At 37.8% G+C, this 27,215-nt stretch overlaps 1 protein-coding gene across 14 annotated transcripts in view; it reads right to left on the bottom strand.

Annotated features, from left to right (window-relative positions):
* prkcbp1l (protein kinase C binding protein 1, like) overlaps nucleotides 1-26,488 on the bottom strand; it is a 28,206-nt gene extending 1,718 nt beyond the window's left edge. The window contains exons 1-22 of one of the 14 annotated variants that reach the window (XR_013794811.1): nucleotides 26,163-26,199; nucleotides 16,092-16,162; nucleotides 15,502-15,662; nucleotides 13,383-13,526; nucleotides 11,760-11,873; nucleotides 11,542-11,634; nucleotides 11,276-11,363; nucleotides 11,131-11,186; nucleotides 10,381-10,458; nucleotides 10,057-10,172; nucleotides 8,378-8,850; nucleotides 8,188-8,295; nucleotides 7,956-8,108; nucleotides 6,126-6,635; nucleotides 5,581-6,024; nucleotides 4,626-4,756; nucleotides 4,154-4,234; nucleotides 3,250-3,328; nucleotides 2,856-3,095; nucleotides 1,111-2,174; nucleotides 959-1,020; nucleotides 1-718 (exon numbers count right to left, since the gene is read on the bottom strand). The exon at nucleotides 1-718 is cut by the window's left edge and continues 11 nt beyond it. Coding sequence is in view for 8 of the 14 variants with exons in the window: in XM_079587852.1 (XP_079443978.1) it covers nucleotides 2,856-3,095; nucleotides 3,250-3,328; nucleotides 4,154-4,234; nucleotides 4,626-4,756; nucleotides 5,581-6,024; nucleotides 6,126-6,635; nucleotides 7,956-8,108; nucleotides 8,188-8,295; nucleotides 8,378-8,850; nucleotides 10,057-10,172; nucleotides 10,381-10,458; nucleotides 11,131-11,186; nucleotides 11,276-11,363; nucleotides 11,542-11,634; nucleotides 11,760-11,873; nucleotides 13,383-13,604; nucleotides 15,502-15,662; nucleotides 16,092-16,162; nucleotides 26,163-26,188 (3,244 nt within the window). In the remaining 6 variants the exon portion in view is untranslated. Of the gene's footprint in view, nucleotides 719-958; nucleotides 2,175-2,855; nucleotides 3,096-3,249; nucleotides 3,329-4,153; nucleotides 4,235-4,625; nucleotides 4,757-5,580; nucleotides 6,025-6,125; nucleotides 6,636-7,955; nucleotides 8,109-8,187; nucleotides 8,296-8,377; nucleotides 8,851-10,056; nucleotides 10,173-10,380; nucleotides 10,459-11,130; nucleotides 11,187-11,275; nucleotides 11,364-11,541; nucleotides 11,635-11,759; nucleotides 11,874-13,382; nucleotides 13,605-15,501; nucleotides 15,663-16,091; nucleotides 16,163-19,042; nucleotides 19,600-21,704; nucleotides 22,234-26,162 lie in introns of those variants that run through there. The other 13 variants (XR_013794812.1, XR_013794814.1, XR_013794815.1 and 10 more) reach the window with 13 other exon arrangements.
* Nucleotides 26,489-27,215: the final 727 nt, after the last annotated feature.

Raw genomic sequence — 27,215 nt, forward strand, 5'->3', positions numbered from 1 at the left:
TTACGGCAAGTCCCAAAAAGTCGGCGTGTTCCTTTAAAAGACGGACCCTTTTTACAGACCGATGACACGTTTCCACAATCTTTAACATCGTAAATACAGCAACATAAAAAATTAAATAAAAAAAAAGTATATTTGTAACACTATACGATCTTAAGAAAAATGGTTCCAAACAGTACCAAATATGGTATATTTGACTTGTAACAATAGCAGAACCCTTTATGGTGCTAAATAGAACCGTTTCTATAAGGTTCCATACAGGACCGTGCTTTGAAAGTGTTATATAGGACCTTAATGGGGTTATAAATAAAAAAATTAATAATAGTTTATTTTCATTAATATTAGTATAATCAATATTTTTTACATATTAATTAATATTGTTTACCCTTCAATCTGTCTGGTCTTGTATTATCATGTAGCCTCTATTTGGGTTTTACATAAAAACAACACCATCAACAACAAACAGCATGTTGTTTCAATTAGGTACTTTTATTTTTTTTATTGATATGGCAAATTGTAGCAAGAATGACAGTGCTCTAACAAGAGTTATTAGCTGAATACATAAATAGATAACAATTGTTATTGAACATGATATAGATATAGGGCAAGTTGCAGTGACATCTCTTCACAATCCTCTATGATGTTTTCACGTCCTTCATTATGTGTGTATTCTGAGTGTCAGTTTCTCTCTGCAGAGGATGAGGTTATGGTACGACAGCATCTGAAATACACAATTGAGTTTCGAGTTACAGTGTGTCTCTTCCATTTTTTTATGTAAAAACAATTATGCTTATGAAGGACAAAATTAGCAAAAATGGACAGTATGTGAGACCTTTACAATGTTAAAAGGAAAAAAGTGATATAAAGTCATGGGATAGCTTTAAGTTTTTTAAATGTTTATATATAAAGTAATAATAAATCTAACAATATGGATCATAAATTAAATATCTCTGTTACTTACTTAGTGGAGAAGAGAAGATAAGTATCCTTAACCGAACAGCGCTGGTCACACGTTCTGTTAAACTAAAAAGAGAAAAGGACATGATTGGATAAGAAACCAGTTACAAATAGAAAGTTAAAATGTATAGACATTTTAAGAAATAAATAATTTACCTGTTGAGAGTGTGTTGACAGTCTGTGCAGCTGATCTCCAGAAAATCAGTAATGAGGTGGCCTTGATAGTTACAAATTTGAAAACAAAAAGGCGGGAATAAAGAACCCTAAACCCTAAACACAAAGAACCATTTCAGCATTTAAAGGGTTCTTCAGGATGATGCGGTTCTAAATAGAACTGTCACTATAAAGACCCGTTTACACCAAGAGCTAAAAAAAGTGCATTCACACCAGCGAACTATATAGTTCTGTTTATTCTAAGAGCGCTGCAGTTTTGTTATCTGCCGCTTTAAATGCTCAAGCTCCTTACAGCAGGATGGATTCTGATTGGCTGTCAATGTTTTTATTGTTCATCAGCTGGACAAAATCGCTCTGAAAGTGATTGCAATGATATATTTTCTCTGTGCCATTATCGTTATAGCTGTGGTGTGAACTCTGCTATTCTTTTTATATTTAGAATGATTTTTAGAGCAGAGCTACATCTTTATCATTATAGTATTAAAGTTGTCGTCCTTGGTGTGAACGGGCCTTAAAGAACCTCTAAAGAACCATCTTTTTTTAGAGTATACTTTTGTTTTTTATTACCTTGGCATTAAATACAGAAAACTGGCTAACGCTGCTGCGTGAGCATTTATAATACAATGGATGAGGGAGTAAAAGCAAAAAATCCTCTTTTGGAAAATCATAGAAACACTATCGTGGATTTTTTCTTTTGCTACGGGAGCAAATTTGTCATAATTTACCCAACTATGACGACTTACGCTTCTGAGAACCCCAGAAATGTGAAAAGGGCCGATTGTAAATGGTGAATATAATAAAATAAAATAAAAAAAGCTATGAATGCGAGTGGCATTCTGTTATCATCTTGGAATTAAAATAGGTTATTTAGCATTTTGTATTTAATTGTCTTAACATCACTTTTTTTAAAAACATTATTTGATCCGACAACAAAAATTGCATTACACTAAAATTGAATATTCATGTTGAGTGCATTGTGTAACCAGTCCTACACGACCCACTCCGAGCGGGATTCGAACCGGGGACTCCGGTGTGGGAGGCGGACGCTATATAATAGAGAAATAGTTTAAAGGAATAATTCACCCATAATAAATATTTTGTCATAAATGATTCACTCTCATGTCGTTCCAAAACCATAAGACTTTCGTTCATCTTCAAAACACAAATGAAGATATTTTTAATGAAACCCAAAACTTTGACGGCTAAAAAGTTCACAAAAAGATTGTAAAAGAAATCCATATGATCTGAGTTGTTTAAAGTCTTCTGAATACCGGTACACACCATCACTCAATATGATGAACACATTAAATCTAGGCTTTTATATAATATATATATATATATATACACACACACACATAGTATACATACATACACACACACATATAAATATGTGTGTGTGTGTGTGTGTGTGTGTGTGTGTGTGTGTGTGTGTGTGTGTGTGTGTGTGTACTTTTATATTATGTATAAACATTGATTATCGAACATACATACATTTTTAAATGAACTAATATAATTTTAGTATGTTAGTATGTTATTCTAAACAGCCATTCAGAGCAGTGGCTTAGCATTTTGGTACATTTGCATTGACAGATTGAGCTTTGCCGCTTATTTGGCTGATGAAAGTTCGAATCTGTCCTGCAACATTTCCCGAGTCCATTCCCAACAGTTTCGGTAAAAGTGCTAAAAAGTAAAAAATGAAAGAGGGAGCTAGGTCTAGAAATGGTTACCTGACTGCGTGCAGGACTTCATGTGTTCGGGCCAGTGTGCCTGCTGGCATGGGTAGTCGCAGTAACTTGTGTTCCAGCAGCAGTAGAAAATGGCCTCTTTCTTGCAGTTGGCACACCACTGCTTCTTCTTGGTCTCATCCACCGCCTGCTGTTTCTCCACCTCCATCTGTTTCTTGACCTCTGACACCAGCCGCTCTCTCTCCTGCTCTAGACTCTGCCTCATTTCAGCCATGGTCAGCTCTACACACAAACACACAATGGTGATTTAGTATTAGTGGTTAAAGCTCTGGGCTTGGTCATCTAGAACTTGTAGTTTGAGTTTAGTGGGCCTTTAGTAAATGTTCTCTAAATTGCATTGGATAACAAAAGTATTTGCTATAGCATCACGAGTTACCCAGGTTATGTTTCATCTCTGACAGCTCCTGCTGATGCAACCACTGGAGTTTCTCAATCTCAATCCGCAACCGCCGGATCTGCAACAAAATACACAGAGAATGTAAGTTTTTTTTTTTTTTTTTTAAGTCACCATGAAATCAAAATAGACCATTCTTATTTTTTTTTTAAATATATTATTATTATTTATAAATAATTGATCCGTGCACATCATCTTTCAATTAATGCGCCCTCGTAACCTTTTATCAAAATAACTTCCTGCCCTCTTGCCGCTCATCTCTTCTCTTCTTTGATGATGCGTTTATTGACGTGAGGGCGGGGCAACCTGTCACTCACATGAGATTGACCAATTGCAAACCACAACCATCCAATCAATTCCTCATGGACAAAATCAAGTCCCGCCTTATATTTTTTCTTGTCCGAGAAGCAGTTTTGCAAGTCAAGGTCACAATAGGGAAGAAACGACTATCGCAACGTCCTTGTCATAATGTGTTTTATGCTTTTGTGGCTATTTTTGTGGTGAGAAAAATGTATGGTAAACTATATCAGGTTTTAAAATCTGTATCTGCTAAAAACTCAAAATCTATATTTAGTTTGTCAAAAAAAATTAAGAACATGTTGGTGGATCTTCTATTCAGAAATGGCTATAGATGATCTGGTCCCATTGATTAAAACAATTATTTAAATATTCCAACATTGGGACTGATTACATGGTGTTTGTTCATGGTGTGAGAATGTCACACGAGAACCGTATCAAAGTATTGGCATAATATGAATTCAGTGTGTCAACTTGCAACCTGTAAGTGTCTTGGAGAAGTTTAACTTTCCATAAAATACACATTGACAGAGTGTGGATAATGGAATAAAGTCTAGTAGAACTGAAATAAGGCACAAAAAGTACACACCTCTGCAATGGTGTTCCCCGTCGTGCTCTTAGAGAGATCATTGTATATCTCGGTCATTGTTCCCTTGATCACGTCCATCACCTGCCATTATGATGGATAACACAGACAACATCACAGTCAAATTCACTATTGACTTTAATATTATTTAGACAATTTGAGTAATAGCAGTTCAGCAGTAGTAATAATCAGTTGGATCAATTAAATGTCCAAACTAATTATCCATAAAGCATCAGAATTAATTTCATATAATGTAAGTACATACTGGAATGATTTTTTTTTTTTTTTTTTTAAGTTGCACTTCCAGAATTATAACACACAGCCACTTGAATTAGATGTGACCTGCCATCAAGGTGCTTGAAAACATCTTATATAAAAATGTCAAATAAGAAATGTTGTATTGCTTTTTGAAGGCGTTATTGTACTAATGGAACAATTTGACAGTTTTTACTCCTGAAGTGAATGTATGACTTGCCTTAGTGGTGTACTTGGCGATGTCAGCGGCGACGTCAGCAGAGGCAGGAGGGGTGAGGAAGTCTCCAGCCAGGCTGGAGGTGGACGTACCAGACCCTGTGTTAACAGGTGACGTGTCTTTCTGTTGAACAGCTGGAGAAACACGAGAAAAGATCCATGCCAAATTAAACCAATGTTCTGGCTTCCATACAAATTAAGTTGCATAAGGTTTTCATCACAGAAATTTTTTTTTTCTCATGCTTTAGTTTTTTTTTTTTTTTTGTCATAGTTGTTTTAAATGCAATAAAAAAAAATGTTTGGGGATAAATCTGAAGCTCGTATTTATTTGTGAAATCACTTTACTTCACTTTTTTCCATGAAAGATCGTTATTTGAGCTCTAAAATTGTCATGAACCTCACACGGATGGACAGCTGATGAATCATGATTTCCAAATAAAGTTATGTGATTTATTTGATATGGTGTGCTCAGCCTCATTGTTTATGTCAGTTCTGTAGAGCAAAGCATTCTAGGTAGCATATTATAGCAAAAAAAAAAAATATATATATAGAGATTTTAGTTTTTATTGTAATCTAAAAATACATTAAAAGGGGAATAAATAAAAGAGAATAATAAAAGATATTATGCAAAGTCTAGTCATTAAATAAAAATATATTTATCACCTAGATTAGAAAAAAAAACTAATATTTTTAATTTTCTTAATTTTTAAATATTTTTTAAACATATTATTGCACATTTAAACATTTAAACTGAATATTTCAGCTCAGGAGTTCATGGGAAATTCTCACACAAATCCTAGTAATTAAATAAAATATATTATCTAGGTCAGAATTTCTTTTTTATATATATATATATATAGGGGAACCAAACTTCTGCACTGGGAGTCAATGTATTTACCTTTGACACACTGTCTGGTTTGGTAGCGTGTGCTGGAGTCACTGGGAATCGATGTATTTACCTTTGACGGACTGTCTGGTTTGGTAGCGTGTGCTGGAGTTGTTGGCTGAGGTCTGGGGCTGCGCTTGGCTCTCTGCCGCTGTTTGAGGAACCGTCTCTCCTTGTTGTTGCTGTCTCTGCACCTTCTGCATGTGCCACTTCTGAGACGAGGTCTGGAATTTACCACCAGCCTGGTTCCACGTCGCAGGCCTTTGGGCCGGCTGTGTGCTCTCCTTGGGCAGCAGGGGGCGCTGTTTTTTCACCACATTGGAAGCGGCAGGGGTGGTAGACACGGGCTGAGCGGTCGAGGTGGAGGTGGAGGTGGCTTGAGTGGTGGATGCTGTTGTGACGGTGGCTGGAGGCTTGATGGCTGATGAGGCTGCATCTTTTGGACCAGGATTGGAGGAAGATGAAGCGTTATCTGTGGATGGAGAACTTGATATGCTGGTAGATGCAGGAGCTTTACCTAAACAGAGGGAAGAACGCAATGTAAATTTAAAGCTTCAGTTTAGATATTCTAGAAAATGTTTTTTTAGAGAAACAAAATCCTAAATATTAGGCATCTACCATCTGTTTTAATGCCCGCCTGATCCTTAGGTGTGGAGACGGGAGCTGATGGAGTCTCTCGCTTGGCTTTCTTCTTTTCCCTCCCACCTGCTTCTTCACCGAGGTCTATAACCAGCTCCCGTTCAGAGTCCGAATCCACATCCGGATCTGGTCCGGCGGACCCAGGCTTAGGCCGCTCCTTCTGTGTCGGCTGCAGGGGTTTGTTCTTCTCCTGAGGGTCTTTCTCCACGCCACCACTTAACTTATCTTTGGTCTGGGGATCTGAGGATTTCTTGTCCCCACCTGTAGTTCCTCCAGCGGTTGATGGGGCAGCGTCTTGGTCTTGCCCTTGAGCAGATGGAGGTCTGGGTCTCTTTTTGGAGTCTTTGTGGACACTGTTGTTGTGGTTAGTGTTCTTGGGCTTCTGCTCGTCGTCAGACATGTATTCGCTGTCACTGGAGTCAGATTTGTCCGAGTCGTCCGAATCACTGTGGTCAACACCGCGGAGATCATCTGAGATCTCATCGATTCCTGTGGACAGAGAAAGAGACATTTTTTCAGTTTTAAATTTTACAGAATGCATATCTGGGGACATAATGGAGCTTAAAAGTAGGGCTTCAGATGTACACTTCTGTTCGAAAGTTTGAGGTCAGTAAGATTTTATTTGATCACAAACAGTTCAAATTTTCTGCATCATTACTGCAGTCTTCAGAGTCCCATAATATTTCAGAAATCATTGTAATATGATGATTTAGAGCTCAAGAAACATTTCTGATTATTATCAATGTTGAAAACAGTTGTGCCGTTTAACATTTTTGTGAAAAGCATTATTTCTTTCAGGATTCTTTGAGGAACAGAAAGTTTCTGTTCTGTAAAAGCCAAAAAAATAAATTTTTAAATGACTAAATTCTCAGTGAAGTACAACATTTTGAGTAATACATCACTGACAATTCTTGAAGCAAGACCCACCAATCACAAACAAAGATCTAGGCATTACCCACTGTGAGTTTTTGCAGGCAAGCTACATAACTTTAGCTAACAATAGCAGGCTAGTTAAATTGCTAGCAACCAACCAAATGTTGAATTAATACAGAACATTGTAGGGTTGAGCATAGAAACAGTTACATCAGTTACATCCAAACAGTCGTATGGATTCTGATAAGACAATGAAACTACACAAAAAAACCCAGACTGATTAGATTAACAGTTACAATGCTTTATGGGAGTTGTAAGTGGAGTTTATTGCCTCATAAAAGATGTTAAGGTTGAGAAAATTTTGAATAAGCGCCCTTACAAATCATATTTTGGAATTTGAACTGAATTAGTCACAACCAACACAGGAAGCTGAATTGGAATGACAGAAAGAGAAATTTGAGTGAATTGCAATTCAAAGAAAGTTAATGACAGTTATGGCACTGTGGGAAACCTTATATAAATCTGTCTGTCTGTCTATAAGGCTTTTCTTTTTTTAATGTTTCTTTTTGACAAAATCGTCTTAACAAACGTTATTTTTTTCTAGTAAAAAATTACACTTATTACAGTAATAGAAATATATTCAATTTATTTGAATTCTTCTACTTCTTTGTTTTCAAATTTCAATTCTAGTTCCTTTTTGCTACATCAGTTCAAATCGAGGAATTTAATTGGAATTAAAAAGACATTCTCAATTTAGTTCTGAATGGTACAAACCCTGTAGAAAAATACAATATGTTTGTTGCTTGAATACAAATATTGTAATGTTGTGATTGATCTCAAAGCATGATTCAAGGCTCTTTTTTGAAGAATGTGGAGGAAATAAATGGGTCATTGTTGATGTCTATCATCATTTCATTGTGTTTGTGTGTTCATTACCCAGCTGGGCCTTGCAGCTCTCTATAGTTTTATCCAAACTCCTAGTAGTTTTTTTGGGAGAGGTGAGGAGAACGGACGTCCCTTGCTGCTGCTGTTGCTGCTGTTGTACAGTCTCACTCAACTCCTTCAGGTCCATTTCAGCTTTAATGCGATCTGAGGGAACACATTCAACACAAATATTCAACAGAGGAATAAAGTGGTGCAGTGGTCATTGTGTTGATTTGAGACTCACCAAGATTGAGGTTGAGGATGCCTCCCGTTGCTGAGCTCCTTTCCTGTTTAACCGGCGTGGGTAGGAGAGGCTTGGGGCTGCCGCTTGTCTTCAGAGACGCAGGGGACGCTGGGGGCCAAATTTGAAAACTTTATTACCCACTATTAAACAAAATATTGGCCATTTGAAGGCAGGAAATCTAGTTAATCACCTGTATAATCCATTGAGTCTTCACCGGCACTATAGTGACTCGATGACACTCTCGCCCCTCGCTCGTCCTGCTCCAGGTCTGACCCCGTGTGGACCGAGGAGTTGGTGCTCATTGGCGATCTGGGCATGTCCGTCACAGAGATCCGTCGTCCCGCCCCTCCTGACATCACTGTCTTACCCAGGAGCATCTTGGGGGATGCGGTCATATCGAAGTTGAACTTGACTTTGTCCTGTTTCTCATTCTTCACCGTGCCTTTTTTAGGGTTGCTAGGGTCCTGCAGCATTTGGAACTGGTTGTTGGGAGTGTAAGGCGTCCGGAACGGCGCGTAGTTGAACACGCTGTATTTCTTGCGCACGTTTTCCACGTAGACCTCCATTTCTTGCATGGCGCTGTTGAAGATGCTTTTGGTCTTCTTCACAGAGAAGGGGATCTCCTTAGACATGAGGTAACAGTTGTTTATGGGCACCCAGGCTCTGAAAGGTAAATGATGGGGGGAAAGTACATATTTTAATACAAATACAAAAATGCGTATGGCAGTATGACTCCACTATAAGACCCTTGTTGATGTACACTACCGCTCAAAAGTTTGGAATAAATAAAAAGTTGTAATGTTTTGAAAGAAGTCAAAATGCTCACCAAGGCTGCATTTATTAGATCAAACAGTAATAATGTATCTGCAGCATTACTCCAGTCTTCAGTGTCACAGAAATTATTCTCATATGCTGATGTGATGCTTAAGAAACCATTCTAAATGTTAAATAATATTGAGTTTTGCTGCTTTATATTTTTTTAAAAACCATGATACATTTAAGTGCATTTATTAGCATTTATTTGAAATGGAAAAATGTTGTAACGTTATAAATGTCTTTACTGCCACTTCTGAATAAAAGTATTAATTTCTTCTTCATTTTTTTTTTAAAATCTTACTGGCCCCAAAACTTTTGAATGGTAGTATATCTTGGCTTTTCACAAAAAAATATGAAGCAGCGCAACTATTTTATATAAATATAATAAGTAAGAAATGTTTCTTGAGCAGCAAATCAGCAGATTAGAATGATTATATTATATGCCTTTTCACAATTTATCTGTTTTACCAATAAAGCAATACACTAATATTAACTCATTTTTAAAACATAAAACATTGTAGCAATGAATTGGCTGCCGTATTGTTGTAAAAACTTGATTCGCAGGAATGAATCAAACTTCCCAAATGTATTTGCTAGTTTAAGTCACAAGTTAAGTTGAAAAAACTTCAGAAAAGCTATTAAAATATGTTTTAACACCCTCAGGTCACAAAACTTTAATAATGGTCTTTAGGAACGGGTCAAATAAAAAGCTAATTAAGTTCAAGCTTTGATTTAATTGATGTTGCTAATTTTGTATATTGGTAACAAAATCATTGCCACCATGTTGTAATTATTCAATATATTATTTAAGTGAATGCCTAATGCCGGGGACACACTTAACGACGAGCAGAAACAATCTAAGACTGAACTGAACACACTTACAGACTGTTTCCAATGACTGGAGCAGATTTTAAACACCGACTGTGAAAACTGTGTCTCTGACTCGGCGAGTTTGAGCATGATCAGTCGTAAGCATCAAATTACATTCATAATCGGCCTTACAGTCGTTAAGTGTGTCCCCGGCTTAAGTAAATAGAAGAGTAATAGGCTCACCTGTCATGCTGGCCAAAAAACCGTGCGTCCACCTGACCGTCCTTGTCTCTCAGGGCTTTGGCAGGCCAGAAGGGAAAACCTTTGAGTTTAGCCCACACCAGAGGGTGAGGCTGAGACTACATGAAAACATAACAAACATGACCATTAGCTACACTTGAAATACAGCCCAGATATTGACTGGCTGTTTTTTTTTTATATATATATATATATATATATTACAAAATTAATAGGATTAACTACAAACCAATAAGTAGCTTGATACCAGGAGAGATCACTCACATATGGATAGTGCAATAATATCTTTTTAAAAAATCATCCTCTTACACAGGGTTCACAGAACCAGTTGTCCCTCTTCTGACAGGCGGACAGGTAGCACTCTGGACAAACCTCAATTTCATTCATCTGTGGATGATTTATAGATACTGTATCACTTTGCAGGACTAAAATACATACACATATGCTACCTTTCAAAAGTTTGGGGTCAGTAAGATAAAAAAAATAAAAAGAATACTTCTATTCAGCGAGGCTGCATTAAATTGATCAAAAGTGAGAGTAAAAACATTTAAAATGCTAAAACATAAAAACTTTCTATTCATCAAAGAATCCTGAAAAAAGTGCATCACAGTTTCCACAAAAATATTAATCAGCTTAACTGTTTTCAACATTGATAATAATAATACATGTTTCTTGAGCAGAAAATCATCATATTAGAATCATGATCATGTGACACTGAAGACTGGAGTAATGATGCTGAAAATTCAGTTTTGCCATCACAGGAATAAATTACATTTTAACATATATTAAAATAAAAAAGTTATTTTAAATTGTGATAATATTAGTTTTATTGTATTATTGATCAAATAAATGGAGCCTTGCTAAACATAAGAGAGTTAAATAAATATATATATATATATATATATATATATACATATATATATATATATATATATATATATATATATATATATATATATATATATGACCTCAAACGTTTGAGGCTTTTATAAAACAGTATCGTATATCAGCTTTTATAAAAACATGTTTTATATATTGTAAGGATATTAGACTACTTACTTCATGTTCACAGATCTTGACAATAACTTTAGCAGTTGCTGTTAGCTTGTGGTTCCCTGAAATAGAGGCATTTAGACTTCATGAAAGTACTGATGCGAGTAAAGACACAATTGATTGCACATTGATTTCATAGACCAGCACTAACCTCCATTATAAATGATACAGTTGTGTAGAATCCACTTCACGTCAGCCAGAAATGCTTCTGTGCAACCATACATTTTCTTCTTGATATTCTACAGACACATAGATTTCTCAGTTACAGTATTTATTTTACCTTTAGGCACATACAGTTGGCTCAAAAAGCAAACATTTTGAAGATTATTAGGTTTTACATGATAAAACAATGGATATAAGCTTTAAAACAAGGACAAAAAATATCTGAACACTTGTAATACAGAAAACCTAACGTACCTTCTCTAGAGTGCACAGGTCCATTGGGTGAAATATATATTCGGCATAATCTGGGTGCTGATCCAGGGACACTGGCTTCTGAAACGGTTCCGTCTGCAAGATTAATCATTCATAAAGATATGCCGCAAGCGTTGAATCAGTCACATGAAAACCAATACCGTCATAATGAAAATATGGGGTGATTAAATGAATTGTGAGGGATGTGGTATTTGACTCACCCCTGGCTGTTTCATCTTCTGCAGAGCAAACTTCAGCAGGTAGGACAGTTGCTCCAAGTTCAGCATGGTCATAGCTTTACTCTGAGTCTCTATGCATTCAGCCACCGTTATTTTCTGAAGTAGAGAGTGAAATGACTGTACTACATACATGCATCACACGCAAACAGTTCATAATCATTTGTGTTCTCAAGCCTATAATATCATTCATATCTGTCGATTCATAGTTACTGTCCATTTAGCATATCATACCAGAATAAATTGATTTGTGACCACATTTCAGATTTCATGATGCATAACAGGATTTAGTAAAAATTGTAAACTAAATTAATTGTCATCAGAGCAAATATCTGCACATCTACATAAATTCAACTCGTTTCACTATTTTCTGAATGGTCTGGTTTATACTACCGGTAGTCCAAGCAAATTATAGAAATATAGAAAGGAGAAGTGTCTGTCACATCTAGTTTTCCAAAACCTGGTGAGCTTGCTGTCTACGGTACATAGGCAGCTCCTATCACAAGTAGCATCCTAACTATAGAGTGCACGTTAACTTTTAACGATAAACCTTTTTAAATACAGCCTTACTGTGAGCTACGAGGTTGTTCATCGATAGTATTTGTTTCGGTTGAAATTGCTGGCTCGCATTATTTCAACTTAGTTTTTAAATAATCTTGCTTAACAGCAGAATTTGTGGTGAAAAACTACATTACCCATGATGCTGTGCAGAAAATTCGAAGCAAGCAAAACGCGCCAAAAGATCTCGTTAGCTCCACCCAACCCATGAAGTATAACTCGAATGACGTAACGGAGTCGGTCTTACTAAATACTTCACATAGACAGATACTCTACAAACGCAACAGAGTTTGAGGTTAAAATGTTGTTAAACTAACAACATAATACTAATGTTCAACATGATAAGCATAAACATAGCACACTCAAAAATGTTATTATACTGCTAAACGATTAACACTTTTCAGTACTGAAAGAAATATGTTTATTGCGACTCATCCGCTATAAACATTCAGGGATTCTCCACAAAGGACAATGTTGCCTTAGATTTCAGCTAAACTGTGGTTTCTTAAAGGGATAGTTCACCCAAAAATGGACATTCTGTCATCATTTACGATCTAATATTGTAAAATGTATGACTGACTTTCTTCTGTGGAACACAAAAGAAGATATTTTGAAGATTGTTGGAAAATGACCAAACAGCATTCCAGCCCATTGACTTCCATTGTATGGTTAAAAAACAACAACAACAACAAAAAACAGATACGTTTAAAATATCTTCTTTTATGTTCCACAGAAGAAAGAAAGTCATACATTTTACGACATTAGGGCGAAAAAATTATGACAGAATGTCCATTTTTGGGTGACCTATCCCTTTAAGGCAGCATCATTTCACCTACTTTGTGAAACAACATTCAAAAACTGTGCCTGCGCCTCAAAATAACTAGGCAGCTCACTAGGTTTTGGAACAGATCTTAGGTTTCCATATGACCGGTTATGGACAGCATTATCGCTACACAAGCAGCTTTTCGTGCTCTGAGCATATTTGAATGTGGAAACTGCAAGGACAGTCACATGACTTGACTAATCCAGACACAGTACAGTCCTCAGTACCTCGCACTCTGGACAGAACCAGTCGCCCTCAGGCTCTGCGGCCAGTTTGAGGCACTTGGCGTGGTAGACGCGCGGGCAGAGCTCACAGCAGAGCACCTGGCCCTCGCGGTGACACACCCAGCAGTAGAAGTCGTTCCGCCCGTCCTGCGGTACAACATCAACAGGGTCTGTGGTGAGTGCGGGCTGCTTGACATAGTAAAAGGGACCATGTCTAAGCTCACACTGAAATGCAGGCAAGAGAGACAGGGCAGGGGGTCAAATCACAAGCCACAACACTCGCAGGGGAAATGTAGCAAGGCACTGCAATAAATTAAGCATGGACAGGTAAGCAGTCACATGACCACTGGGTCAAAAGCGGCACATTGGGAAGACACTGTGTAGGATTTCAATTCACATTTCCGTAAACACACTACATGACTCATGTGTGATCTGAGAACCTTGTGGTGTCTGAGATCAAGTGTGTTTCGCCAGGATTGGAATGAAATCCTAAAATACCATCAGATGCCAAATACAGATTAGCAGGATCAAGGGGCAGTGGCAAAAGATACTTTAGACAAAGTTTTGACTAATATGGAAACATCATAAATGGCAGCTAATTAGTGTTCAATAACTGTAAGTTACTAGTTAATTAAAATTTGCTTATTATTTTCGCATTAAAAACAGAAGCAAATCCACATTTGGCATCTTTCATGAAACATTGTTCATTCATATGTACTGCGACGCACCACCACAAAGACGGCACAGCATTCACATTTGATTTTTAGCTGTGATTAAGTTAACGTGGGCCCAAAAAGAAGCATTCGGACACTTACATCATATTTGAATGTGTAGTTTGCAAACAAATGATAGGTAATGAAAGCTAGAATTTTGCTGAGAACTAACTTCCCTTTGAGCTATTTTTGTAATGACATTTAACCAAAACCACAGGTGTAGTTCATCACATTAACTATATGAACACTAATGTTCAAAAGTTTGGGTTCAAGATTTTTTTAAGATAAAAAAAAAAAGGAAATAAGGAATCCTATTCATCAAAGACTTTTGATACAAATATGAAGCAGCACAAGTGTTCTCAACATTGATAATAATCTGAAATGTTTCTTGGGCAGCAAATCATCATATTAGAATGATTTCTGAAGGATCATGTGACACTGAAGAAAATTCAGCTTTGCATCACAGTAATGAATTACATTTTAAAATATGTTACAAGAAAAGACAGCCATTTTAAATTGTGATAATACTTCACAATGTTTCTGTTTTTAATGTATTTCTTTCAAAAACCATTAAAAAAAACTATTACAGACCCCCAGACTTTTGAATAGTGTACATGAAATGATAAACAGAAAGTGTCAATACATTTTGCCTTCATTATAAACAGTTTAATTATTATTTGATCATTTAAAATAGGTTGTTCTTTAAGTAAACACTACTGTTTAATATTTTATTCTCTAACGCAATGACATAAATACATCAAAGGGATTGTTCACCCAAAAATGTATTTCGTTATTTATTCACACTTGTGTCATTGGAAACCTGTATGACCTTCTTTCTTCTGTCCAACACAAAAGAAGATATTTTTAAAAAAAGTGTCCATATTTTGTGCAATGATGTTTGGACCCCATTGACTTTCATTGTGTAGGCAAAAACAGTTGAAGCGTTCTTCAAAATATCTTCTTTTGTGCTCCAAAGAAGAAAGTAATATCTGGAACAGCATGAGGGTGAGTAAATGACAAAAGTGTCATTTTAGGGTGAACTATCCCTTTAAGTATGCCTGTAGTGTCCAAATGCTTTTTGAGAAAGAAATCCCCACAAGGGGTCGACTTTGTTCATGCAAATCAGTAAAAGCATTCGGCCCCTTTCAATGACCAGTGTTTTATCATTAAAAACTGCACATTGAATAGAAATAAAAATCAATCACACAGATTTAAAAGCCACAATCAACCCTGATTATTTAATTTGGCCGGTCAAATGCAAGAAACATAAAAGGTCGCAGGAAGAGGCAATAGTTTGACTTTTAAATGTTTTTTAAATTAAGCATTTGAAGAAAAATTCTCAGCTCAAACCAATTAAAAATCAGACAAAAGGACATCAGGAAGAAAGGGAAGCCAGTGAGGGAACATACTTGGTCTTTACTGCTGTGGATTAATCCTGGTTTCTTCTTCTTCTTTATGGGACTGGGTGACGTGTCAGAGGGAGAGTGTCCGTTTGAGGAATGTGGAGGACTGGGTGCTTTCCTCTTCGGCGCAGTCAGCGCCTGTTCCGCTGATCCTAGATCAGGGGCCGCTGGCAGGAGAAACACAGCGGCTTCATTATGCAAAGCCCACATGGATAATACAACACCTCACCCAGCTGGGCCTGTGATTGTGACCTTTCAAAGCCTCAACAACACAAACCACCATCGACCTCCACGCACAAAGACACTTGTCTTTTATGCACATCTTCAAGAATAAAACAAAAGGTGCCGCATTTAACATCTGACTAACCTACTTACAATAAGTTGCCATTATCAAAGAGGAAATTAGGTTGCATGCCATATTTGATGTGGTTCAGATTAAAAGTGTGACTTGCTTTTTATTCATTTCAACTCTTACAATCTATATTTGGAGTCTGTTACGTACGATTAAAGCATGACCTGAAATGCTAATTCAATTTATACAATAAAGGAAGTCTAAATATTAGAATTAAAAAACGATCAAAGAAAAACAAAAATACCTTTGGGTGGCATGGACACCTCCATCCCATCAACAGCATCGGACTCCGTCTTTACTTCCTCCACAGCCAAACTAAATGGAGTAGAGAGAGAAAAAGCTGGAATAAGACACTGAAACCTCATGAGGTCTACCCCTGAGATAAAAGACTTGGATGATGTAATCTAATCTCCAGAGTTATGTTGTTGTTGTTCATAGCAATCGTCCTCCATTCCATATCTGAACCACTTTTACTTGGGCAAGGAGACCCTTGCATGAGTATTGCTTTGTCTGAACTGTGCTGTAACCCATTATCGGCCTGTATTTACAACAGGATATTAAGTGGTTTAACCGTAGGAGGGAAAAACGACTGATCAAGACGGTGCGAAGCATAAACTCTCTCTCTGTGTCTAGTTATAGACCAACACCTCCCTCAGATGATCCAAACCTGTTCAAGGGGAATACCACCGTGAATAGGTCAACTCACTGGGGATTACGACGGAGACGTCTGCTGAGCACCGGAGAGTGTCTTTAATTCAGACTCAGTCTACTTCTAGTTTTAGAGGATTTGGCTTGGTCCAAGTTCAGGCATAATCGGGTATTAAAATACCATCAGCTACTGACATCGATACATCCAAAATGTGCCCAACAATAACATGTTCAGATGTTGTATAAAATGTAAACTGGATGTCAAGCTGAAATTTACCTTAGCAGTATGTTTGCCTCATAAAATTAAGCAAAAACTAATGAAATGATACAACTAAGGCCTATATTAACAACAATATGTTAAACCGAAACATTGCTGTCCCATGAAACCAATTTTTTCCCATTTTTGTCAACCGATATTAGTTTTCACAGAAAATAGATGTAGGTCTCAAAAAAGATCTGTACTGTCGCGGCCTGCCCTTATCAGTCACAAAGCAATAAAGTGGCAAGCAATAAAAGGTGAATTTGCTGTGACAAAATGTCTGGACATAGTAAATGGTTGAAAGACGTGCAATAAAAAAAGAACGATGGTTCTTGCTTTATTGTCAGCGAGAACAGCGAGTTCTGGTAGGGCTGCTAGATATACTAGCTGTGTCTCATTTTGAAGGGTACATCCTCTGGAGGTCGCATTTGTCAGCCCCATATATCAAAAAGGAAGTCTTATTTCAGAAAATTGGCCGTTATTCACAGTGAAGCATAAATTGTTGTAATTTCCTAATGAATTTGGAATATAGTGGTCGGTTTACTGAAATGAAGCAGCCTCAATGACTTATGCAGCCAACAAATGCGACCTCCAGAGGACGCAGCCTTCGAAAATAGACACAGCGATTTGTTTCAGACATCGACATCAAAATGTGCGCATATTCACATTCCAGGATGTGCGATGTCAAGCAAGTAGGGATAGTAGTTGATACGTACAGACCAGGAGTCGGGACATGACTCGGAATGCATGTGATTTGGAGATTAATCGCGAAGTTTAGGCATCGTAGTGAGTGAAAGTTTATTATTTGCACGTGTCCTGTCAGTTTAAACATTAAAGTGAGTTAGTTTAAACGTGAAAGACAACTCAATTCGTAACTCGTGTGCTGTTTTGTGCACACACAGAGACAGCACGCGAACACCGAATTCAGTTCTCTTTCTCTTCTTATTGTGCTTGAACGGACACATCACACGCAAAATTGTCTGTCCCCGTCTCAGAAATAACCAGAGTAGCGATGCAGCGACTTTCAACAGAAGCACTGAAAGCAATTCGCCACATGACACAGTTGAATACTTCTGCAGAGTAGGAACGTCTACTAGAAACCAACAGCTCAGACACTCGATTTAATCGGCGTCAGTGTAAACGCGGTTTAACATGCCATGACTACGACAAGCGACAGCACATTTTGTTGGTCACTTGGGTTCAATTTATGAGGCGTTGCATTGTTTAGCCCCACCCACAATGAAATCTCATCAGATACATGAACATTTGTGTTGTTCTGAGTGCGAATTTTCACATTGCGTTGTTGCGTTCCTCATGGCATGTCAAGGCCTTTAGTATGAGCAGCAACTTATTTGACGTTTAATACAGCAAACAGATACGTTAGCTGGGATTTTTGGCCAATGACAATTCAGTGGGCAAGACTACCCATAAAAAATTTGTGTAAATCAGTGTGTCTTACTAAATCAATGTGAAAAAATTATTTACATAATTCATTCTGCTCAAGTTTCTTGAATATGGCCCATTATCTATTGTACTGAACTTAACATTTGATCATGCAGTGCTATTATTTATTATCATTATCTGACCGAAATGTAACATCTAAGACCATACCGAGGTAACAAAATAGATGGTATACATCCAGCAATAATGGAATCTAATCAGATACAACTAAAAATTAACAAAGGTTAATGAAAATAAACAGATAAGCTTAAGGATTAAACAACAACAAAAAGAGGTGAATACTTCACTTAACACTTAACCACACACATCTCTTGACCACAAAGAGGCCTTATTCAACCCCATGAGAGGGGAAACCCACTATGGTCAATCAATCAACAAAAACCTTCTCAACCACAAGGCTAGAATGGAAATGACGGGTCCCAAACAGAATCATGTAAATGACAGGTGAAAGAGAAGAGGCGGACCGAGGTCAACGGCACAAACAAAATCCTACAACGTTGAGGCCTTGATCCTGGTCTTTGTGCAGAAGAAAAGACCAGACAAGATTAGAAGCTGGCAACGGATATCCACTACATGAGGTCAGGATTAGGACCAGTGTTGAGAACGAGCACAAATGAGAAGATTGATCATCAGGCCACGATGAGGCCTTAGTCTTTCACTAATTCTCATTGACGGAGCCACGGCTTGACATCGTAAAAAAATTAATCCATGTACTTCCACTGTGTTTAGATATTCAGACACTTCCTTCATTAGGACAGTAAAAAGGAAAACTCATCAAATAAATCCAAAGTAGCAAATAACCTTCCATTGCGACGAATAAAACTCACCTTTCTCACAAGAAAATATTCCAGGTTGTGCTGAAAAATCATAAGTAATCTGCAGAGTATGTCAGAAACGAGAGTAATGACATTAGTCTGGAGAACATATATCCGTTTCAGCAAACTTGAATTAGACATATATGTCTGAGGAGGGAAATGCACATCTAAGGCTAAAGGCTCTCCATTTTTGACTTTAATATGAGGCTAAAAAGAGCCGCATGGATGTTAATGTTCACATTAGGGCCACATCACGTCAGAAACTCCCATCCACCAGGCCTTTCTTTTCCTGTTCGCTTCAGAAAGGTCAAGCCAACTGTGAGGCTGAAAATCCAGATCTCTACACTGAAATCAAAGAAACAGGAAGTCCTGAAGCTGATCGAACGTAGAGAAAGAAAACCACCGCTCTGCAACCAAACCGCCCTCCAAAACTGGATCTTCCTGAACGATCTGATCAGAGAGACAATCAGAGGTCCTCGCAAACAGACCAAATAAAGAGAAAGGCAGCTGTGAATGTGGAGATAACTGGTCAGAGAGTGAGCCGAGGTCTTTTTTTCTCTCTTCGCAGGAAATGAGAGTGCCTCCCTTCCCCCACCGCTCTGCTCGAGCTCCCCTTCCCCCCTCCCTCTAGGCCAGAGACGCGGGCTCTGGCACGTCCATGGCACAGGAGCTTACAGTAAACAGGGAGAACCACAGAAACCCAAGCATATAGGTCAGTCTCAAGAGCCACAGCTGAGAAAAACAAGCGGCAATGCATCCGAGTATCAACAACATGCACACAAACATTTCGCTATTCAGACAAGGCAAACCTTCCTCACAGATTGAGCTCTTGGGCCGGTAAAGGGAGCAGCTACATTGTGGTTCACGTCCTGCATTGTGAATCATTTCAAGGGCAAGCAGTGACTTCACAAGAACACAGTTGTTTCCTGTCTCAATGTCGATGTAGATTTGACTTTTTTCTGTTGCTCTTTGCTGATCTAACACGGGCAAAAAAAAAAAACTCGTCAAACCACTGCGGGTCATTTCCTCTGAACGGCAAGAAGCCAATCACCACAATCCTTTACAATGTCGCTTGCTTGACAAGAATCATAATCACAGAGGGAACACAAAACTTGAGCTAGTACTGATATAAAACACTCCAGCCATTTTCCCATAAAGAGAAGCTAGGCTAACACCATATGAAGATCAAGCGGACTATATTGTGAATGCAATTAAATTAATTGTTCATAATTACAACAACTAACTCGGGAACCATTTGTTGTTTGATAAACAGGTGAAATACGATACGTACTGGAAGGTTTTTTTTGAAACGCAGCCATAAATATCATTAGAAAGGCCAAGGATCCGTTGGGAATGAGGCAGGGGGCTTTTAGTCCCGTGTGGTTTGCGCTCGCTTGTTTTGTCTTAGGGAGCAGCTGTGTGTGTATGTGCCGTGGTGCTATTTTGTTGTTAACATCACCATAAATCAAAAAAAAAAAAAGAGATAATATGCAAATATCATCTAAACAATCTTCTTAAAAATACGGCATACCCTTCTCTATGACAAGCATTTATTTTTACACAATTTAAATGTTACGCATTCATTTCAAAATAATTCAACATTGCTAATGCTGACATAACATAATGATAGTGTGTGTGCAATAGTGCAATGCAAAAACAATAAAAGTCTGCTCACAAAGGAAATGAAAGCGGACTATATTTCTTAAGACCTCAATGGCTTTTTATCATTGTGGCTGTCTGCACATCATATTTGTTACAGTGTGTAATCAATGGCCTAAATAACAAAATGGCTTTTTGCATGATTTGCATGAAGCTGATGAATTCCTTTTCCAAGAATAATCCATGCTTGAAAAATGCTTATGACAAAATGGTGTCTCATACTATTTTTAAACTCGTACTTGCACTCACAATGTGACTGACAGTAAACAATGATAGCAAAAATCATGCAAACGCCCACACTGAGCAATTATTTTCTTAAGGACGTGTTGAAAGACCGCACAGAAAATAGCTGAAATCACTAGATAAATAAAAAAACGACATGGGATTGTCCTCTAACATCCCTCCTAAAGCTAAACCTATAAAATGAAAATATAAAACAAACACGAACGCCACTGAAAACTCTGCTTTCCTTCCCTCATTGGTAGATCACGTCCTGAATTACCCATCCTGCCCCTGTGTACAATGACCACAGCTGGGACTCTCAGCTCTCTAATAGGGCCCTAACAGATGCCTCCATTTTCTGTGGCGTGGCTTGTGACACAAACAGACAATGGGACAGGCAATCAGCTTAAAAAAGTACATCACCCAAGCACCCCACCCCCCTGATCCTCCTCCCCCTACGTGGGGCAGATCAACATCTACAGAAATGACTGTCACTCAGCTGTTTGCCAGTTCAGCAATGAGTGATAGCTGACTTCGTTTGCCATGTAACCATGTGACCGAGCCGCAGCACACAGGCCAAAGCTCAGTAGAGAGAGAGGGAGAACGCATGACCCCCCCTTCTCTGGCCCTCTCCCCCACCTCCTTCCTCCTCTGCCCTGTTTTTCTGAGACTCAGGCCTTTGCTAGGCCTCCCCAGTCAGTGGAGAATCAAATCTGCAATTCACAGTGTTAGCAGTGGATGAAAACAGTACAAATGACAAGAAAGGACAAACGTAATAAAACATCAGGCTTACCTCTGTGGATGCATGGCTGAAACAGTGTAATGTCAATACTTATAAAACATGGAGGACAGCCTCAGCCTTTAGACAAGGGAGGGCTCTCCTCTCCACACTCAGAGCTCAGGCCTGTGTGATCAGAGCAGGGCCGTGACTGGCTGCCCTCCCACATGCAGGATGTAAGGCCTCGTCTGATTGGCCGAAGCGCTTCCTGAGTAAATTATCTTTGTTCGGCACTGGCAGGATCAGCAGTGAGTGCGGGAAAGAGCACCGAGGAGAGGGAGAGAAAGAACTAGGCCTCACTCCCTCTAAATAACACACGCTTGTTTGCACAGACCCACTACGAAATGGCAGCTAAATATCTGTTAGCTGTGGAAATTGTGTGGGATTTCGCATTAAAGCTCTTTTGTTTGTCTGTGTGGAGCCGTAGGCCTTTGTTTAATCCCTCCCCCCACTGGAGCCGGTTGAGAAATAGGAGACACTCCTTTAGTGAATATGAGCCCTGAGCAAAAAATAGTGCAGTCACCATAACTTCCTGTGCTTGAACTGCAACCGATTCATGAGCAATATGTAAAGTAGATATGGTGTTCACTCCAAAAAGAGAAATGCCAAATAGTTTGCCATTATTATATCAGTAATCAGTGCAAAAAACAAATGCAATACACTTGGATGTTACATAACGAGTAGTGTAGTTAAACGGATTGGATTAACTAAACCCTGAAGCACTTAAAAAACAATTCATTATATTCAATGAAGATAGTTGTCCAGAAAAAAAAAGTAGCATAGCCTATTATGAATAATATATTTTCACATTCACAAAAGCAGAGGAGCTAGCTAGGTAAATGCCTTAGATTCATTACACTATTGTGAGTGTTAAAACAAAAATTATCTGAATCTTTACTGCATTAAGACATTGGTACATTTTAAGGTGACTCTATTCGACGCATAAGTACGAATGTGTGTGTGTAGGCCCTCACAGCAAAAGCTGCCACTAGGCCGCAAACAGCGCCGCCTGCTCTCTGACACTTACACAACACTGATACCTACTGGAGAGACGGGGAACTGACTCACATCGATCAGCACACAACAACCATCTATGCTAAACTGAGCGAAAATCGTTATTGTTAAATACAATTAATAGAAAATAATAGTTTTCGGTGATTGAAATAAAACTGAAATAGAATAAAATACTAATAGATTAAAAAAAAGTGAAAATGAGAAATGTTGCATTGAAAACTAAAGCAATTTCTCAAACTGTGGCTCCTTTTCTCTAAACTGTAGCCTACACACAAAACCACAACACACGCGCACAATATGCAAAACGTAACACATTTCTTGTAAACATTCAAAACTATTAACTCTTCTAAAAAAAATAATAATTCTATAGTAAATCTACTACTGTTAGTTTTGAATGATGTGCCTATATGTAGAGAACTGTGAAAGCGTTTTGCAAAAAGTTTGTTTTAAAATTGCAAAATGAGTGGCGATGAAGCATGTTGCACGGCAAGCCGTCGATTCCCTAACACTTTAGTAATGGTTTGTAATTTTATGTTAATGTCTTTGTTTCTCGTGCTTGGTTGTTGAGGGAACTCTTTTGGACATTCAAGCTTCAATTAACTTTGTGGCTCGCAAAAACAATCACCGGTGGCCAAAGTTTCACCTTTCCCTAGCACCTGATGTCCATATACCGCTGGAGTTATCTCACCTTTTAAAAAGAGGCGCCACAAAACAAATACGAGACGAGGGTTAACGAGGACCGCGCGCGTGTATTAGCTGCACTTTTGTTCTGAATGTGAGGTCAGTGGGAACTGGGAAATAAAACGTTTATACTTAGTTCGCGATATCATTGTTTCGCAAAAAAATTATTTTCTGGTTTTAAGTGAGACCCGGTGTTTTCTGTCTGAACTGTTGCCCACCGGGAACTCCAATGTTTTAAATAGGCCTACTCCCGGAAGCACTGGTCGAGGTGGCTGGGTGGGTGGCACTGGTCACTCTTTAACCCTCTATGTCTATGTGACATTTATAAATTAAGCTAAGAATTTAAAGTACATTAATATGTCCAACCAATAATGATAAAAGTAATAATTTTAGTAATATAAGACATCCCCTTAAAGAGATAGTTCACCCAAAAATGAAAATCCTGTCATACTCACCCCCAAGTTGTTCCATGCCTAGAGTTTCTCTCTTCTGTAGAAACACAAAGGAAGATAGTTTGCAGAACATGTGCAATCAAACAGCTGAAGGCACCCATTGACTTACATAGTAAGAAAATATATAGCCTGCCATGGAAGTCAATGGGTGCCGTCAGCTGTTTGATTACACATGTTCTGCAAACTATCTTCTTTTGTGTTCAACAAGAGAGAAACTCTACAGGTTTGGAACAACATGCGGGTGAGTAAATGATGACAGAATTTTTGGGCAAACTATCCCTTTCAGACAATAAAATGTAGGCCTATTTGCTACTTGCTTCTTTTTTTTTTCATTTAAGAAAGATAATATATAGGCTATATATAAATAAATAAATACATTTAATATCATTGTACATTCAAAATGTGCTTTTTAAAAGTTTTAGGTCATTTTTAATGCACATTTTGAAAAAAACAATACCTTAAAGACCAAAAATGGCATGCATAAATGATATTTCTGTGTAGCTGCACTATTGTTCATTACTTGCAGGCAGTATAAAAGCCTTTTAGCCCGTGTTTGAGGTTAATGTTAGTCAGTTTTATAGAAGACAGAGGGAAAGATGTACCTTTTCCAGACAGTGCTGATGATAGTGACAGCAGTGCATCAGAAAATGAGGTCTTAGGAAGAAAGGAAGAAGTTAAGGATCAAGCAGGATAGAAGCTGTGAGGGTTAGGGCAGGGATGAAGAATATAAGCCATAGATTGTTGTGGAAGTCAGGCATTTGGGCACATTATCCCATGCTAGTTTGGAAGATGTGATCATACTACAACCAAAGATCAGGAAAGATGCCACCAGGATGCTTCAAAAATGATAACTTAACAGGTCAAAATCGAGTTACGTGAAGTGACGCAACTGATGCTGGTAGGTCACATGATAGTAACATGGCTGGATACATGGTATTCATAGCCTATCAGTGGAGCAATACTTTTAATTTTGAATTACAGCTGGTTAAAGTGGAACTGACCAACACCGTTCATTGTGCAGGATTATTATTAATATTCTTTCTTTTATTGTTCCGAACCACTGACAATCTTTTAATTATTAGGGACTTTAAATAACATTCATGTATTCTGCCAGTCTAACCCATTGGTAAGGCAGTTATCTGACCTTGTTGACTCTTTTAACTTGACAAAGTCAGTTTGTGATGCTACATACAGGGTTGCTGCACATTTTTTAAAGTCAAATTTTAAGCTTTTTAAGACCTGAAGAAATAAAAATTAATACTGTACATTAGGGGTATGCAATATTGACAAAAAATTAAATCTCAATATTTTCAAAGTTTTGTTGATAGCAATAATTAGATGCTATTTTGCTGAGTTTGTGTTTGTGCTTGTATAATGGTTGGTTTAAGCCTGTTGTGGACAGCTGACTCACAAAGATATATTCATATTATTCATATTCTATGCAGTGTCAGTTTACAGCAGTGACAGAAATTAAATTTTTAATTAAGGGGCGATATTTGCCACCTTAAATTAATTTCCAGGGGAATTTTTAACTTAAATGGCATTTTTTAAAACTTATTAGATGTATTCATCACCTTTTATGTAAAATTCTAACATTCAAATTCAATTCAATAAGAATATTAACACAATACAGGGCTATTACCGATCAAATGAAATCCTCAACAAAATCCATCTTCACAGTGCATTGATATATTTACTATATTTACTTTAATTGATATATTTATATTTATATATATTGATGCATTTACAATTGCATGAATAATGCTAAATGCTAAATATGAAATGATTTCTAATTTGTACTTATAAAAGGTGCTTTAAATATAAAACTAAAACCGCCAGTAGGTGGCAGCAAGTCACTGTCTTAATGAGCGAGTCATTCATTCAACCGATTCTTTCTCTCTGAAGAAAGAATGGGTCATTGAATTATTGATTGATTCGTTCATTCAAAATGCAGATTCAGTCAGTTAAAACACAGTAAAAGCATTACTGTGTCTAAAATGTAACCCACAATGTTAACTTATTGTTCATTTAACTGTTACTGTTAAAATAAATATCACAATAGTGCTGATATTTGGGGGAAATGGCACTCTTGCTCGTGTGAAATTGTAATATATGATCATGTAAATAAAAGGGGAAAAAAACTCATTGGGACAAAAATGCTCTTGTATTTTGAATTTTAAGGCCATATTTCTGCATAGCCTACATCACGCAGTGAACGCGTGAGTGACGAACTCGACGTCAGCACGCGCATTATTAAAACAATACAATATCATTAGACACTACATATGGCACATTCCTATGCACATAAAGAATATACATAACTTACTTACAATTGAACTGACATTTACTCATTTTCTTCTCTTTCTTTCACGTGCAGGAGGATATGCTGTCGTAAATGCCGCCAAATGCGCGAATAGTCACGTGTGAACCAAGCAAATCCACGTATAATACAAATGATTGTAAAATTAAATAAAAAACGCCAATTATATAGGCTTAATTTTAATTTAGTAAAGGATTTAGATATGTCCAAGTCAAAGTGTTAAGAAGACCTCTTATAAAATAAGAAATCTCTCTCTCTCTCTCTCTCTCTCTCTCTCTCTCTCTCTCTCTCTCTCTCTCTCGCTTTCTTAACGTTATTCCCTCTCATTTAGTGCCGAATTTCGACTCCCTGCCAAAGTATTACCCCCCTCGTTGAAGTCATTACCTGATTGCCTTACCTTAACCCCTTCCCCAAAACTAATCCTAAACCTACCAATACGGGGTAATAATTTGGCGGGGGTCAGAATTCGGCTCATTTGCATCTGCTTTACACACACATGATTTTACACACACATGATTTAGCACAGGTTTTACGTCGGATGCCACTCCAACTGAGAGTGCTGCATGGCATGGGAGTGGGACACATTCACACTCAAGAATTTGGCATATCCAATCCACCTAACCTGCATGTCTTTGGACTGTGGGGAAAACCGGAGCATGGGCACCTGTAAGGAAACCCACGCTGACACGGGGAACATGCAAACTCCACACAGAAAGGGCTCCTGGCTCAAACCCGGTACCTTCTTTCTGTGAGGCAACAGTGCAATCCACTGAACCCACTTTTTATGGCCTTAAATTAAAAAAATCTAATAATACTTTTTAAAGTATCTGCCGAAACCCTACTCACAGCCATGGTCACACTTTTAACCTGGCTGCATCCGAAAACTGCTAAATGCTGCCTAGGGAGGACGCATTCCAAGGTGAAGGCATCAAGATACATCTGAATACAAAGTTAGCTTCACTTCCTGTCTCATGAGAGACTCTCATCTAATCGATTTTTGAAGGCAGCATAGATTTAGTCTATCTTTGCTGCCTTTGATATCCCACAATCCTGTGCTTT

The sequence above is a fragment of the Phoxinus phoxinus genome (assembly GCF_949152265.1).
Source record: "Phoxinus phoxinus genome assembly, chromosome: 18".
Classification (NCBI taxonomy): Eukaryota; Metazoa; Chordata; class Actinopteri; order Cypriniformes; family Leuciscidae; genus Phoxinus; species Phoxinus phoxinus.